The 17,539-nt window shown below is 48.2% G+C and overlaps 1 protein-coding gene across 1 annotated transcript in view; it reads left to right on the forward strand.

The window, feature by feature from the left end:
• LOC136587366 (deoxynucleoside triphosphate triphosphohydrolase SAMHD1-like) overlaps positions 1-17,266 on the forward strand; it is a 104,313-nt gene extending 87,047 nt beyond the window's left edge. Inside the window, exons 14-16 of the mRNA XM_066585936.1 lie at positions 2,547-2,651; positions 15,439-15,577; positions 16,119-17,266. Coding sequence (XP_066442033.1) covers positions 2,547-2,651; positions 15,439-15,577; positions 16,119-16,135 — 261 coding nt within the window. The 3' untranslated portion in view covers positions 16,136-17,266. The remainder of the gene's footprint in view (positions 1-2,546; positions 2,652-15,438; positions 15,578-16,118) is intronic.
• The last annotated feature ends 273 nt before the right edge of the window (positions 17,267-17,539 follow it).

Consider the following 17,539-nt stretch of genomic DNA (forward strand, 5'->3'; position numbering starts at 1 on the left):
GAGAACTAGCTACCTATTTCAAAGAAAAAATCGACAACATTCGAAAAGAAATCTCCGAAAGCTGCATGGTTAGCCCCGATCCCAGTTTCATCAGCACTGCACCCAGCACCTACTCACTATCTACGCTAGAACCAATGACAGAGGAAGAAGTCTCCAGGCTCCTTTCCGCTGCCCGCCCCACCACCTGTGCTAGCGACCCTCTCCCCTCTCACCTCCTCCGGTCCCTTTCCCCAGCTCTCATTACTCACCTCACTACAATCTGCAACCTCTCCCTAACCTCTGGCACTTTCCCCTCCTCATTCAAACACTCCATTATATCCCCTCTGCTTAAAAAACCAACTCTGGACCTGACTGATGCTGCCAACTACCGACCCGTCTCAAACCTCCCCTTCATCTCCAAATTACTGGAACGCCTGGTCTACTCCCGGCTTACTCGCTTTCTCTCTGACAACTCGCTCCTCGACCCCCTCCAGTCTGGTTTCCGCTCTCTACACTCGACCGAAACTGCCCTTACAAAAGTAACAAATGACCTGATGACTGCAAAGTCGAGAGGTGATTACTCCCTACTAATCCTCCTTGACCTGTCTGCTGCATTTGACACTGTCGACCATAATCTCCTTCTCACTATGCTCCACTCTATTGGTCTAAAGGATACTGCTCTCTCCTGGTTCTCTTCCTACCTCTCTGACCGCTCTTTCCGTGTTTCCTTTGCTGGTTCTATCTCTGCTCCACTTCCTCTCGATGTTGGGGTACCCCAGGGCTCGGTCCTTGGTCCCCTTCTCTATCTATACTGCCCCAGTTGGACAAACCATCCACAAATTTGGCCTCCAATACCATCTCTACGCTGACGACACCCAACTATACACCTCCTCTTGTGAGATCTCTGGACCATTCCTCCAAAATATCACCGACTGTCTGTCCGCTGTCTCTAACACTATGTCCTCCCTTTTTCTCAAACTAAACCTCTCTAAAACTGACCACCTTGTCTTTCCACCTTCTAACCGACCTCCCCTCAACATCTCCATTCCAGTGTCTGGCACCATCATAACCCCCAGACGACATGCCCGATGCCTTGGGGTCACAATGGACTCTGACCTCTCCTTTGCCCCCCATATCCAAACTCTGGCCCAAACATGCCACATGCACCTCAGAAATATTGCTAAAATACGTCCGTTCCTAACCACGGACACGCTAAAGACGCTCGTGGTTGCCCTCATCCACTCCCGGCTTGACTACTGCAACTCACTACTCATTGGCCTCCCCCGCACTAGACTTGCTCCACTCCCATCCATACTAAATGCAGCAGCTAGACTAATTTTTCTATCCAGTCGTTATTCAGACGCCTCTGCATTATGCCAGTCGCTGCATTGGCTGCCCATCCACTGCAGAACTAAATTTAAACTCCTCTAGCTCACTCGCAAAGCTCTGCATGGCGCTGCGCCACCATACATCGCCTCCCTACTGTCAGTACACCACCCAGCCCGCTCACTCCAATCGGCTAACACCCTCAGACTAAACACCCCTGTAATACGAACCTCTCATGCTCGCCTACAGGACTTCACCAGAGCAGCACCCATCCTCTGGAATGCTCTACCCCAAGGCATCCGGACAATTCCCGATGCACGAAATTTCAGGCGTGCCTTAAAAACCCACCTCTTCAAGGAAGCGTACTAAATCCCCTGACCTAGTCCCTCTCCCCTCCTTATGGTGCCCCACCCTGTTTGCCTTCTAATAAATGATCTGTACATGAAATTTCCTATTGCCTGTGTTCCCCAACCCCTGCACCTCCTGTACCACCCTCAACCCTTTTGTGTCTAACCCAATGTATCTCACATTGTAATTGTTGCAATTGTTGTATTGTTTTGCATTTATCCATGCCTGAAAGCGCTGCGGAATAGGTTGGCGCTATACAAATAAAGATTATTATTATTATTATTATTATATATTATCTAGTGGTCAACAAACTATACAGAAGCGGAAAGTGACTACTACTTGACACATCTAGCCTTTGAGAGACTTTTTATAGGTCAAGGGTGGAATCACTTTTAGGGCCTCAGGTGGCAAGACCGTTAATCTATTGACACCACAATGCTAAATATTTGCATATCTACCTGAGATGTATCTACAGGCCGTGTTTTGTAGCAAAATGACAACTCTTTCTAGGGGCTCAATTTTTTTTGACAAAGCGTGTACTTGTGTAATGGTGTAAAGTGTTAAGATTAGGGATGAGCGAGCACGCTCGTTTAAGGCTGCTACTCGATCGAGTAGCAGTTTATCGAGTAACTGTGTACTCGCCTAAGCAGCATGCGGGGGAGGGGGGCACGGCGGGGGCCAGAGAGAGATCTCTCGATCGAGTAGCAGCCTTAAACGAGCGTGCTCGCTCATCTCTAGTTAAGATCATATCAAGTTTTGTAATTCCTTTGGTTTTCTTGCTTAGATGCAGTGCAAGGATTACAAAGTTCATGAAAATACTATAAATAATATCTGTGCACAACAGCTGTGAATTCTAGGGTACATGGTTATTTTTGTGCCCCCTGTCAATACAGATCGTGCGTATGGATTATGGAAAGCGAGGGGAGAATCCAGTTGACGCTTTGCGGTTTTACCGGAAGTCAGATCCTGACACGGCTGAACAAATCTCAAAAGACGAGGTAGGACAATAGTTCTTATGTGGCACTTTCATTTTTGCTCAAAAATACAGTATAACCTATCACTGATTTAGTATTTTAACCCCTTAAGGCGAAGTCAGATGAGCGTTTTTTTGCACGTGCCTATGTGCACAAAAAAGAAGTGTGTCTAATACAATCATTGGTTCGCTATGCAGTGTTCACATGTCGGTTTTTTACAGGCGCAAAAGATAGGACATGCGTGCATCGCACAGGTCTGTGTTGCGCATAAAGATTCTCCGTGGGGAGTCCCCTCATCACTAAACACTGTCACAGCACTGTCACTGTCAGTGCTGTCACAGTGTTCAGTGTTGAGGGGACTCCCCACGGGACGAAAGAATCCCGTCACAGCTGTGGCAGAAGATCGCAATGTTCTCCCATTGCTTTCAATTGGGCCGATGCTGCTGCCGGCCCCATTTCAGACATGTGGAAACTCCTGGATGCGACAGCTTCACATCCCTGTGGAGCTGAAGGAGTCCGCTGCTGCAGCTGTCACAGCTGCGGCAGAGGATCGAGATGTTCTCCTATTGAAAACAATGTGCAGTATCGCAAAAAGAAAGGAAATGGTGTGATTTTTTTCTTTCACGCAGCATCACAGGAGTGAAAACATCACAAATTAGAATGACACCATTGAAAATCATTGGCGATATTCTCGCCAGCATGAAGGTGCCCTAAAAAGACCTTTAGAGACACAATCTCACTAGCCTGCTACCTACTGCAGATCAGAATAAAAGAGCAATGGAGTAATAATACAGAAGCTATCTATAGGTGCCGTTCATTATATTTTCCAAGTTGAGCAATTACATTCGGGTCCCGATGATTTCTTTTCAGTGTTGGCACAGACACTTCGGAACACGTTGACTAACATTGGTCTGCCGTTATGTCATTACAGTGTAGCATATACTGTATGGCACACAACGTCAGTGTCAGCTTGATAGATCAGGTATAGGGCATAAACAGCTGGCTCTACAAAGCTGAAAAATGGCATAATTACATTGCTACATATAACCAACCTGCTCTACTCATCACTGCCCAAATGCTTCACTATGCTCGTCAGGCAAGGCGTGCACACCCATGCAGACAAGGATTTGGATGATTATGTTGTTATGACAGAACTGAGCACAAAACATGAGGTGTTGTCAGAAACCACTGATATTAATGCAACAAGTTGCCCCACCTCAGGGGAGAGATTAAAAACAACACTCACATTGTTCTGGTATATTAACCCCTCAGTGACGAAGCCTGTTTGCGCCTTAGTGACGGACCCAAATTTTGGAAATCTGACATGCGTCGTTCAACGTAGCATAACTCCGTAAGGCTTTACATATCCAAGTGATTCTGACATTGTTTTTTCGCCACATGTTGTACTTCATTTTGGTTGTACAAAGAGACCGATATAATTTGTGTATATTTATTAAAAGTACCAATATTAGAAAAATTTTGAAAAAATTGTCATTTTTTTCACATTTTCAATTTTAATATCTCAAATATGTCCAAACATACTGTACAAATTTTTGATAAGATATATATTTCCATCTGTTTACTTTATTCTGAATGCACGTTTGAAAAACTTTTGTGTTTGTTTTTGTTTTTTTTTAAACTCGTTTTATTGAAAATTAACAGCATGCCAAATCTTTTGTTCTACAAAATCACATATGGATATTAGAGACCCATAAAAACAAAGAAATAAAGAAGGAGAAGGGATAGGGGGAGGGAAGAGAAAGGGGAAAGTTTCCCCTTGTCGTTATAGTGTATAGCCCTTGCAGTGTACTCCAGGGGTGTGAGAAGGGGAGGAAGGATGGAGGGAGAGATGCAGGGTGAACTTATGTAAAGAATGGACATGTCATAACAGAGGCAGTACTAGACCATCCAGGTAATTGCCCACCCGTCGCTGTGGTCTGACATGACAAGGTAGGTCCCGGATCCCCTCGCCCGTCTCCAGCATCTGTTGATTACTGAGGTCCCCTTCGCAGAGTTGATATAACCGAGGAGAGCAGTCGCGGAGCGAACAGGGTGAGCGAGGAATCACACCATCGACCCCATACCTTCTGGAATTTTTCTGGGCATTTGCGAGCCTTATAGACTAAGTTGTTGAAGGGAATGGTTGTGTTAGTGATCTTTCTCCACATCGCCAGGGTAGGGCCCCTTGGGTCCATCCACCTCAGTGCAATTACTTTCCTAGCCAGGAACAGGACCTCTCGGAGAAAAATTCTATCATGGTGCTGCCAATGCTCCTCGTCCAGAATGCCGAAGAGGCAGACCTCTGGGGTGGCGGGAATCGGAATATTAAGGATCTCAGCTAGCAAATTTATGACCTCACTCCAGTACGACTGGACCGTCGGGCAGTCCCAAATCATGTGCCAAAAATCGGCAAAGGTGCATGTACAACGGATACAATGTGTTGTCAGGTTCCTGCCCATCCTTTGCAGCCGCGCCGGGGTGAGGTAGCACTGATGCACTATGTACATCTGGATCATTCTATTATTTACTGAAGGGGAGACGAATAAGGGAGATTCTAATAGATCTTGGAAAGTGTCATCAGTTAGCGCCGGGATCAGAGACCTCCATTTAGATAAGATGGGGGGAACCACCCGGGTGGCCTTTGAGCTTATTAAATGTGAGTATATTGTTGATATAAGTCCCTGGGACCGCAGAATTCCTATTAGGGGATAGCAGGATATGTTGTTACTTGCCGGAGGGAATTGCGTCTGCAAGGCGTGTCTAATCTGGAGGTACTTATAAAAGTGCGATCTAGGTAATTGGAACTGATCTTGCAGTTGCTCAAAAGATAGGAATATATTCGAGTCGTAAAGGTCGCCCAGACACCTTACACCACCCTGCTCCCATGTCGCGAGGTCGGCCAGTGACACTAGCTCCCGCAGTCCAGGGGTTCTCCACAGCGGGATCTCTGCTACTATGTCAGTGAATCCGCCAGCTACCTTGGCCAGACGCCAAACCTGCGTCGCCAGCCTGTGGATGGGTAGCATCTTTCGTGATATTGTTGCAGAGAACTCCAGCACTGACCAGAGACTCTGAATATCAAGGGCCTGTGCCAGGTGGGCCTCAGAATTAGGTAGCGGGCTGTCTCCCAACCAACATTTTAAGTGGGTCAATTGACTGGCTATATAATACAGACATAGGTCTGGGAGTGCCGCCCCGGCGGCTGTCTTTGGTCTCTGAAGGGTGGAAATCTTGAGTTTCGGGCGGGAACTCCCCCATATAAAAGAGGACATGAGAGAGTCCATGGTCCGAAAAAACTTTATCGGGACTGGCACTGAGGTATGTTGTAGGGTGTAGAGGCATTTGGGCAGGACAATCATTTTAATTAAGTTGGCTCGACCTGCCACTGATAATGGTAGCGATCCCCAAACCCGGAATTTGGACCTAAACAAATCTACCAGGGGGTATACATTCAGGTCCAGAGCCCGGCCTACGGAGTTAGTGATCTGAATACCTAGATATTTAAAATCCTTAACAATTTGGAGGCCGCAGTAGAGGTCCATGGGCTGCGAGGGGCTCCGCTCCGACACTGGCATTAGGGCCGATTTGGACCAATTAATGTGTAATCCTGAGTAGGACCCAAAATTGTTGATGATATCCATGGCCCGGGGCAGGGAGTCTATCGTGTTGGACATGAATAACATTAGGTCATCTGCATACAGCGTCACGCGGTCCTCCCTATCCCCTATCACAATCCCCCTGTACGTTGGGCTCGTTTGGAGCATGAGAGCCAATGGCTCCACTGCTAGGGCGAAGAGGAGTGGGGAGAGGGGGCACCCCTGTCTCGTGCCTCTACGTAAAGGGAAATATGTAGAGCAGGACCCATTCACCAATACAGCGACCAAGGGAGTTCTGTACATTAGAGAGACCCATCGAATAAATCCATCTCCGAACCCGAATCTCTTCAGGACCTGGAGAAGAAATGGCCACTTGATAGAGTCGAAGGCTTTGGTGGCATCTAGGGATGCCAGGGCCCACTCCATCTCCCCGGCTGAGCCGATCTGAGTTACTACCTGGACCCGTCGTAGATTGTCACTTGTAGATTTACCCGGCATAAACCCGGTTTGGTCGGGATGTATTAGGTCCAGGATGACGGTGTTAAGTCGTCTGGCCAACATCTTAGTTAGATGCTTATAATCTGAGTTTAACAGGGAGATGGGCCTGTAAGAGCCACAGTCTAGAGCATCCTTTCCTGGTTTTAGAATCAGGACTATTGTGGCCTCATAAAAGGAGGAGGGCAGGGAACCGTTATTATATGCTGCGTTGTATGCGTCTAGTAGTGTGGGAAGAAGGGTCTCTTGGTATTTTGAATATACCTCAATCGGCAGGCCATCGGGTCCTGGGGCCTTGCCGCTGGACATTTCCGCGAGAACCTCTGCCAATTCCGTCAGTGTGAAAGGGGCATCTATCAGATTCTGCTGGTTGGGAGTAAGCACAGGAAAATTAATACCAGAAAGCTAGTCTACAAGTTCTTGTTGGGTGGCCTGTAATTTGGTTTCGTACAGCTCGCTGTAATATCGCTGAAACCGCTCCCCTATTGTTTTCTTTTCATGCAGGATCTCTCCGGTTTCGGATCTGATACGAAGTATCGATGGGGATGCAGAATTTTGGTGCACCAGGTGTGCTAGCAGACTACTGGATTGGTTGCCCAGTTCATAGAAACGCTGCTTTGCAAAAAAGGATGCTCTACGGGCTTTCTCTTGCAGAAATATTAAATATTGCCTTCCCTGCCCCAGCCATCGTTCCCTATTTTCGTCCGACGGGTCTGCCACGTAAGCTGTCTCTAGTCGCACGTACTGGGATGTCATTTCTTGTTCAAGTAGGGAAGATTCCCTCTTGATGTATGAAATGGTGGATTTTAAGGCGCCCCGTAAAAAGGCTTTCATTGTCTCCCACACCATTATTGGGTCAGCCTCTGGTTGATTCAGCTCTAGGAAACTAGTAAGCTGATCAGGGATCCTATCGTTCGAACCAATCAGGCTTAGCCAGAATGGGTGCACACGCCAGCTATGCCTATGGTCTCGTACGTCCGGAGTTGTAATTTCAACCCATAGGGGGGAGTGATCCGATACGCCCCTAGGGAGGTATTCAATGCGGGCGATGGCTGTACAGAGTCTAGTATTTCCCAGACAATGGTCTATCCGCGAGAGGGCATTCCTTCCGGCGGAGTGACACGAGAACTCACACGTTGATGGGTACCGGACTCTCCAGACATCTCTCCAACCAACCTCTTGCATAAATTGGGCCAGGGGAGACGGAGGGGCCCGAACCAGGGGAGCGTGTAGTGTACTGAACCTATCAAGCTGGGGGTCCAGGACCATATTTAGATCGCCCATACACAGGATGGAAGCGTTGGGATACTGAGTGGCAAATTGAGCCGCCTGGTGGAGAATTGCAATATTGGCTGGTGGGGGGAGATAATTTCCTATAAGTACATAAGGAAGGGATTCTATCCACGCCTGTATGAAAATGAATCTACCTTCTGGGTCTCTGACAGTGCGCCCTGGCTCCCATCTAAGTCGCTTATGGATCAAAATTGACACCCCTCTGGAGTAGGATGTGTGTGTAGAATGTAGGGCCCATTGGACCCATGCCTTCTGCAGTAGCCTCGTTTTTTCTGGGATCAGGTGTGTCTCTTGGAGACATACGATGTGTGGGTTGTGGCCTCTAATGTACGAAAAAACCATAGATCGCTTCCCAGGGGTTCCCATCCCGCGTACGTTCCAGGAAACTACCGTTATATTAGCCATTGACATAAAAAGTGCTATCCGTGTATAGGAGGACTCCCCGTTTCGGGGTGGATATGCCCTGCGTATGGCACTCTGTCAGACTCCTCTGCATTTTAGTCTGCCTCTGTATCTCTCGATTGTAACTTATGGTAACTCTGTGCGATGTTCTGTAGAAACGTGTCCATATGTTTATATTTGTAATTGTGATAGTAATGGCTTGCATAAACACTAACTTAATAACCCTTAACTTAACCATGAACTTATATGTGGTAACGGGGTTGACTGTGCACCTAAGCTTCGGTGACTAATGCGGGCACAGTCAGACAGATCAAGTCCGTCTCTTGAGCTCTAGGGCTCCATTCGTTCAATTATTTATAGTTTGTCTGCCCACCTGAGTAACTATATCTTCGTTCGGGGCGACAGGATTATTATAACCAAGGTTCAACTGCTCCCGACCGCCCTCCCCCCACCGACCGATAGGACAGGTATGTAGAGAGGATGGGAGGTGGAGTAGGGGGGGGGGGGGGGTGTGATTAGAGAAAGGAAGAGGAAGCAAGCAGCGAATAGCATAAACAGTTACGCAACATGAGATTCTCTGCCGCATGGAACCACGGCTGGCAGTCGACATTGTTCTGGCGATTTACTGCTGCATAAGTGTTCATTGGGGGATTACTGGCGTCTAGGTGATCTTGGTATACGGCTGAGCCATTCTTCGGCCTCTTCCGGGGTGGAAAAGAAGGAGGTGCGCTCATTATGGACCACACGTAGTCGGGCTGGATATACCATGGAATACGGTATGGATGCGTCCCTCAGTCTACGCTTGACAGCCACGAAGGTCGCTTTAGTTTTCTGGAGGGCGGCGGAAAAGTCCGGAAAAATAGAAATATTTGCGTTCTGGTACTGGAGGACTTGCTTGCGTCTTGCTGCTTGGAGGGCGATGTCCCTGTCTTTACTGCTGAGGAGTCTTGCTAACATTGGTCTTGGAGGTGCGCCGGGAGGTGGGGGGCGGGCCGGAACCCTATGAGCTCTTTCTATCGCAAAGGCTGTGGAGAAGTTGGCATCCGGCAGGAGCTCCTTCAGCCATGATTCCATAAACGAACAGGGGTCGTGGCCCTCTGCTCGTTCTGGCAGGCCCAGGATTCGGAGGTTGTTTCTGCGTAGCCTATTATCTAGGTCGTCCGCTCGTTGCGCCCAGGCGTTTGCTGCCTTGTCTAGTTCTGCGAGTTTACCCGGCACGGGAGCAGCAGCGTCCTCTAGTTGGGATATACGCGTTTCCACCTCTCCAACTCGTCCTTTGAGATTATGCATGTCCTGCCTCAGTAGACCCACATCAATTTTGACCTCCTCTATCTTTCCCGTCAAGGATGTGGTGCTGGAGTGTATGGCCTCTAGGAGTTGGGCTGTAACTTGCCGCAGTGTGGGTTCCTGCTCCTCGGCAGGGGAAGAGACGGAACTAGGGGTTTTAGCGGATTCTCTGTCTGGACTGGGAGTTCGTCGTGAGGTGCCAGCCGTTGGCTCAAGTGCATAAGCTTTTAGGCGTTCCGAGATTGGTGGGGGAGTCTTGCCGCTCATCTTTGAAAGCCTGCAGTTGCCCCGCTTACGGGAGAACGACGGCGGTGGTATGTTGGCGGCCTATTTGCGTTGAGGGGACTGCGGAAGGTGCGTAGGTAGTGAGTTAAGATAATAGACTCTGTACAATACTGGAGGAGTAGGGAGTCCTAGATTGCAAAGGGTCAATAGTTCAGTCCAGCGGTTTAATATTCAGGATGGTGGCCGATGCCCTATCGCCGCACCAATGCCGTTCAATTTCCGTGTGACAATATATCTGGAGTTTAACTGTGCGGGAGGCTTTATTTGCAAAGGGTCAGTAGCTCAGTCCAACGGTTTAGTATTCAGGATGGTGGCCAATGTCCTGTCGCTGCGACAATAACGCCCAATTTCCGTTTGATAATGTATCTGAGGTTTAACTGTGCGGGAGGCTTTACTTGCAAAGGGTCAGTAGCTCAGTCCAGCGGTTTAGTATTCAGGATGGTGGTCAACGCTCTGTCGCAGTGACAATACCGCTTAATTTCCGTTTGATAATGTATCTCGGGTTTAACTGTACAGGAGATTTATATTGCAAAGGGTCAATAGCTCAGTCCAGTAGTTTGCACTTCTAGGGGCTAGTTGGTGTATATATAATGCCTACAGGTCCGGTGGGGAGGCCACCTCCAGTATCCACCCTAGGTTGTTTTAGCTATTGGTGTAGGAGAGCGTCCCTGGATGTAAAGGGTTAACCCTTCGGGCTTGCGTTTCTGTCTCTCGGGGCTTGGTTGCTATCAAGCGCAGTCGGTGATGCAGTCGTGTATATGGGAAGCAGCTCCTGGTGTTTGTCTGCTGGGGAGCTGGACTGTAGCGTTGGGAGCCTGGGATTGGAGGGGTTAATACCCTTTTTCCCCTTTCCTGGTTTGTCAGTCGGGTTGGTGGCCTTGGTTTAGTTCCTGCTATTGGGGGGCAGAGGGGGGAGGGAGTATCACCTACAAGGGGGTCAGCCCCATCCTCCCCTGGAGCAGATCTGTTAATCTGTGGCCGTTGTGAAATGGCTGCTTCCTATCCGCCACGTGGCTGTCTGGAAGCGTTAGAGTGGGGGAATTGCCGTTATTGGCCGCTGCGCTGCCTTTCACACAGTTCCCAGGGCAGGGGGGGTCTCCCTGATGGACTAAGCGGAGTGATATTGGGGGGGTCACACCGGGTGCACGGTGCCGGCCAGTGGGGCTGCGCTAAGTATATCTCCCCCCCTGAGGTAGCCTCACCGCTCTTCTCTGGTCCTCCGCTCGAGCTCCTAAGGGGTTCAGCCGGGGGTGCTGGGTCTGCGATGTCTCGCCGATACGGTGGATCCCGGCGCAGGCTCTTCCTCCTCCGTGCGTCTCTTCTCTCCTCCGCTGCAACAGGTCTCCCTGGGTGGTCGGGGTCCGGCCGCTGCGCGCTCAGGAGCTCTCTGCGGCTCGTCGCTGCCCTCCTGTCAGGCTCTTCTTCCAGGCGTTCGCAGCTGTCTCAGTGCTGCTGGCTCCAGAGCCGGCGGATCGTAGATGCCTTTCTCTCCTTCCCCCTACCCGGAAGTGGCGGCCGGTGTGTTCAGCGGGAGCGGGCTCCAAGCTGGGAGCGATGTATTCACCGGTGCTTTCTCACCAGAGCCCTCGCAGAGTCCCCTCAGAGCAGCCAGATGTATTCCCCGTCGGGTAGGTGCTTCTTTTCGCGCTGCTGGAGGGTTAGGCAGACAGGATGATTGCAGGATATTCGGGGTCACCACGGAGCTCAAGTTCTATGTGTCTTCACAGCATGGCTGCTGGACACGCCCCCCTTGTGTTTTTTTTTAACCATTTATAGGACGTACAAATTTAACATTACTTTTCAGCATTTTGAGGAACACTTTGTTTTCCTGCACCAAGCCAAGTTTGCAAAGGCTCATGAGTGTCACAATAATAGATACCCCCCCAAATGACCCCATTTTAAAAACTACACCCCTTAATGTATTCACTGAGGGGTGTCATGAGTATTTTGACCCCACCAGTTTTGTTCAGGAATTAATTCAGTTTAGAGGAGAAAAAATAAAATTTCATATTTTTGCAAATATGTCATTTTAAAGACATATTGTTTTCCTATAGTGCCAATGAAAATGAGGATTTACACCCCAAAATGGATACCCCCGTTTCTCCCGTGTTCAGAAACATACCCATTGTAGCCCTAATCTTATGTCTGGATGCACAACGGGACCCAAAATGTAGTCGGTGGCTTTCAGAACATAAATTTTGCTTAAAGGCGTTTTAGGCCCATAGCACTTTTGTAGAGCTCTTGAGCGGCCAAAACCAAAGAGAACCCCCACAAATGACTCCATTTTGAAAACTAGACGCCTTAACGAATTTATCTAGGGGTATACTGCCCATTTTGACCCCACAGTTTTTGAATGAATTTAAGCAAAGCAAAAAAATGTGATTTTTGTTTTTTTGGCAATTCTGTCATTTTAAAAACTGCTTCCTTTGTACAGCACACACATGAATGAAGACTTGCACCCCAAAATGAATACCCCTGTTTGTCCCGTATTCAGAGACCGGGGACCGCTCAATGAGGCCACCCGTCACTGCTCCAGGCTCTCGGCAACCGTTGGTCGCTGGGAGCAAGGAGATTTTAAATTTCCTGTGCTCCCCGACTCCTGCGCATGTGTCCGGTGTTTTGCCGGCGGTCGCATGCGCAGGATCCAGGAAAGTTCACGGAGGAAGATCGCGTCGGGGTGCAAATACGGAAGCCTCCGGTAAAAAGTTTCATCTCATCTCACCGATCGCATCAGTGAGGGGAGATGAAACTTCACCTTTTTTTTACGTGATCGCCATTATCCATTGGATAACGGCGAACACGTGACGAGGAACCGCTCACCGCGGCCCCCCGTGAAATCTCCAGGCTCTCGGCTAAGTTTTGTAGCCAGGAGCAGGGAGACTTTAAATTATCCTGGCAGTCAACGGCTTTTTCGCATGCGCCTGCCATTTCGGCGACGGGCGCGTGCGCAGAAGCTGGGGTAAGGTCCACGGATAAATCCGTGGGCCTTAGGTACGTCATTTCATCCTCCCTCACAGATATGATCCGTGGGGGGAGATGAAACGCAAGCTTTTTTAACTTTTAAAAAACTTTTTAAAACTTTTTTGAAACTTTTTTTTTTACTTTTACCCTTTTTTTTCACTTTTTACACTTTTTTTAAACTTTACATGATCACTGCTATCCATTGCATAACAGTGATCATCTCCCCGGTATAATCTCTCTGCTCCTGGCTACACATGGCAGCCAGGAGCAGAGGGATTTTAAATTTCCCGGGGCTCGAGCCCCTCTGTGCACGCGCCCGATTTCAATCATCGGGCGCGCATGCGCAGACGGGGATTCGGGTCCCGGGACATCGGGGAGGACTTAGGTGAGTATTTTCACCTCCCCTCATGAATCTGATCCATGAGGGGAGGTAAAACTGACTTTTTAAAAAACTTTTTTTAACTTTTTCGCGATCGCCACTATCCAATGGATAGCGGCGATTGCGTGCCCGGGGACCGCTCACAGCAGTCCCCGGTAACACCTCCTGGTTCCCGGCTACCTTCAGGAGCCAGGAGATTTCAAATTTGCCGGGGGCTCCCGGGCTTTTGCGCATGCGTCTGACGTCGTCGTCTGGCGCGCATGCGCAGAAGACCGCCGGCGGGTCCAGGAGGACCCGATCTCCGGGGGACACCGTGGACAAGCCGCGTGAGTATTTTCAGCTGCCCTGATGGATCCGATCCATCAGGGCAGCTGAATCTTTACTTTTTTGCGATCGGCGCTATCCATTGGATAGCGCCGATCGCAATGCCGGGGGGGGGACTGCCCGCATCCTGGGATGACAGCTCCATGCTGTCGGCTACCTGCGGGCACCGACAGCATGGAGCTGTCACGTCCTCAGGCAGGTGGGCATTAATCCAAAGAGGATGCATAAAACTACGTCCTCTAGGATTAAAGCCCACTTTCTGAGAACGTAATTTACCGATGGGGCAGTCGTTAAGGGGTGTAAGGGCAGTTAAAGAGATTTTCCAACCACTCTTTTTCTTACTTAGGCCTCTTTTCCACGAGCGTATATCAGCTGGCCATTTTCCCGGCCGGACGATATATGCTACGTTGGTTAGAGATAAAACTGGTGAACGGGCGCACAAATCAAATGTTTGTGCGCCTGTTCAGACGGCATGGGTCCCAGCGCATATACACAAAGACTACCATGCCGTGGCCCCTTTTCGCTTCCTCCCCATCACAGGCTCACCTCTCTTCTCCTCCCTGCTCGTTCTATGCAATAGGAGGGGGCAGAGCTAAGCGCCGTCCCGTCCTGCCTCCTCCCATTGATGGCTATGCACAAGGGGTGGGGAGAGGGCGGGAGCTTAGCCCCGCCCCTCCCATTGCAAAGAATGACCGGGGAGGAAAGCAGAGGTGAGCCTGAATGGGCGGGGGGTGTGGAGCAGGAGAAAGAGGGAGGGAGTTTAAACTCTCTCCCACCTGCAGCCGCTGCCATGGGCTCCCGTAGGAGCCCATGCAGCGGCCAACATATTCCATCTCAAAAGATAGTTCCAAGACTATCTTTTCGGCCCGACGTAAAAACGCCCGGCGCTATATTGGCCGGCTCGGCGCTTTTACATTTCAGGAATACAGCCATGTGATCTGATGCATTGGAATCCAATGCATCAGATCACAACGTATATCAGCCGGCCGTGAAAACAGCCAACCGATCTACGCTCGTGGGAAAGAGCCCTTAAGCTGCTCATGGTAAAAAAAATAAGAGGCTATGTTCACCTGTTCTGCGTCCCTACAGCTCCAGCGCCACATGTCCGTTCTCCCTATGGGGTCTGTTTACACGCTGCATCAGAATGTAATAGCCTGTGTGGTCAATGACAGTGGACTGCTGAGGTGTGTGATTGTCTACAGCAGCCTTTATACAGAATGTCACAGCCTGTGCGGGCAATCACAGTGGACTGCTGAGGTGTGTGATTGGCTACAGCAGCCTTTATATAGAATGTCACAGCCTGTGCAGGTAATCACAGTGGACTGCTGAGGTGTGTGATTGGCTGCAGCAGCCTTTATACAGAAGGTCACAGCCTGTGCGGACAATCACAGTGGACTGCTGAGGTGTGTGATTGGCTGCAGCAGCCTTTATATAGAAGGTCACAGCCTGTGCGGACAATCACAGTGGACTGCTGAGGTGTGTGATTTGGCTACAGCAGCCTTTATATAGAATATCACAGCCTGTGCAGGTAATCACAGTGGACTGCTGAGGTGTGTGATTGGCTGAAGCAGGGTTAATACATAATGTCACAGCCTGTGCGGACAAACACAGTGGACTGCTGAGGTGTATAATTGGCTGTAGCAGCCTTTATACAGAAAGTCACAGCCTGTGCAACATCCCTGGTCATGAAAGGGTAAATATATTTTCCCTATCAAAGCCTGAGATAACATATAAACATTATGCAATGACATAAGTCAGGATATTTATATATACACATTTGTATTCACAGGTTTCAGTAATTCTCCCAAAGGCATTTGCAGAACAAATCATCCGCGTTTACTGTACAAAAACTGATCAAGAGAGCCTGAAAGATGCTGAACTGGCTTTTCAGAAGTTGTGCAAGAAAAACCACTCATGTATGTATGTAGGTATGTGGAAAACAAACTAGGGTTGGAGTTTGGGTGTTCAAACCTGGGATTGGATCTCAAAGAAGAAAAAGTTTCCTTTCTAATACAAAGCTCCAAATCCTCTGCATAAGCCTAGCTTGAAAAGGTCACTGATGAAAACACACTTTCCATCCCTGCCCTTCTCACTTGATTGCCTGTAACACTCATGAGCTCTCCTCTGTACATCGCAGTCACTACTTTGCAGTGCAGCCTCCTCTCTGATGCTTATCAGGCACCATCTTGATTTTTGCTTTCACATTAATTCCTTTATGAATTAGCACAGCATTACATGATCAGATACATCTTAGAATGTGTGGATAAATAAAAAAAAAAATGTAAAACTAAAGAGAGCTTTCTGGTCTTGAAGGAGTAAATATTAGCAGGATATATCTCTGGGAAACCCATGCATCACACATTAACTATATGCATAACCTGTGTGTTGTGACTTGTGTAGATTTCTATTGTATAATAAGTATGACAACGTAGTCTTCCTATAAATAAAGTCTGTAAATTTCTGTTTCAGAACTGTGCGAGGATTGAGATTTTAAAAACTGCTCTACTTCACAAGGATTGCCTGAAGACAACCGCAACGTACCATTGTCATCACTCATTCAATTCTGCATTAAGTTATTCTGTACCTGTAAACAATAATCATAGAATAGTAGAGTTGGAAGGGACTTCCAGGGTCATAGGGTCCAACCCCCTGCTCAATGCAGGATTCACTAAATCATCCCAGACAGATATTTGTCCAGCCTTTGTTTGAACACTTCCATTGAAGGAGAACTCACCACCCCCCATGGCAACCTGTTCCACTCATTGATCACCCTCACTGTCAGAAAGTGTCTTCTAATATCTAATCAGTCTCCCCTCCCTTGAGTTCCCTTCCAACTCTACCATTCTATGACTCATGTTAAGCAAGAAGCAAACCATTTAGATACATTCAGCCACAATTACTTAAAAAGATGTGATAAAACACTATGATCTAAGAAACCGTTTACCTGAATACGCCCCAGGTAAAATAGAAGATAGTGTGGATTTTAAAAGGGAAAAAAAAGGGGTCGTACCACAAATAAACATAACATTACTCCAGTAGATCACACAAAACATAAGTTTTCAAATGAAAACTTTAAAAAACCCTCCTCGGTGTGTAGCTTTTACTGTGACATACTTGTTGCGGTGCCCTCTGGTGGTCTCTTGATTCTCTATCAGAACGTCCACCCAAGGTGTCCAGTGCCTGTGGTCACGTATGTTCAGCAAGACCCCCTGGATCCTCTTGAACAGAAACAAAAGGAGTGATCCTTATTCCTGTGCAGGCTTGCAAAACCACTTGGTATACTAGAAGCGCTTTCTCCCCAGCTCTGGACACATTAGGGGGATGGTCCGAAAGGGAATCATAAGAACAGGGGGCACCATATCACGTATACAAACAGCAATAACTAACAGCATTTTTAATGACTCCAAACTGAAAACTGCTTATGCTTTGCTTCAACAGCATAAATATGTAATCATAAAACATTTTCCTGCTTCTTGTTTCCCATCTTGTGTTTACGGAGAATATAAACGCATAGACTGCTTGTATAGTCAGCCTTCGCTCTTCCGCTAGCCGTATATACATGACATTATTTAATCTAAGATTTCTGATTTTGAAAGTAGCAAATAAAGCGTGAAATCATCGTATCAAGTAATGGTGGTTGCAGTTATTGTGTCCTCCACTACTAGATGGGCTACTACGGGTCTGTGGGCTGTCAATGTGCCAATTCACATAAGAAACCCCCCCACATCATGGGATATTCTGATCTGATTTGTGGATGAAAATTGCCTATTCCAGTAAATGAGGATGAAAAAGGGAGAAAAAAACCTGCACTCATACGCCATGTGTGTTCTCTCCGTATTTCATGAATCTGTTGCCAAGAATTGCAAGGAAAATAAAGATCCCAGTGTCAC

The sequence above is a fragment of the Eleutherodactylus coqui genome, chromosome 13, assembly GCF_035609145.1.
Source record: "Eleutherodactylus coqui strain aEleCoq1 chromosome 13, aEleCoq1.hap1, whole genome shotgun sequence".
NCBI classification, from domain to species: Eukaryota; Metazoa; Chordata; class Amphibia; order Anura; family Eleutherodactylidae; genus Eleutherodactylus; species Eleutherodactylus coqui.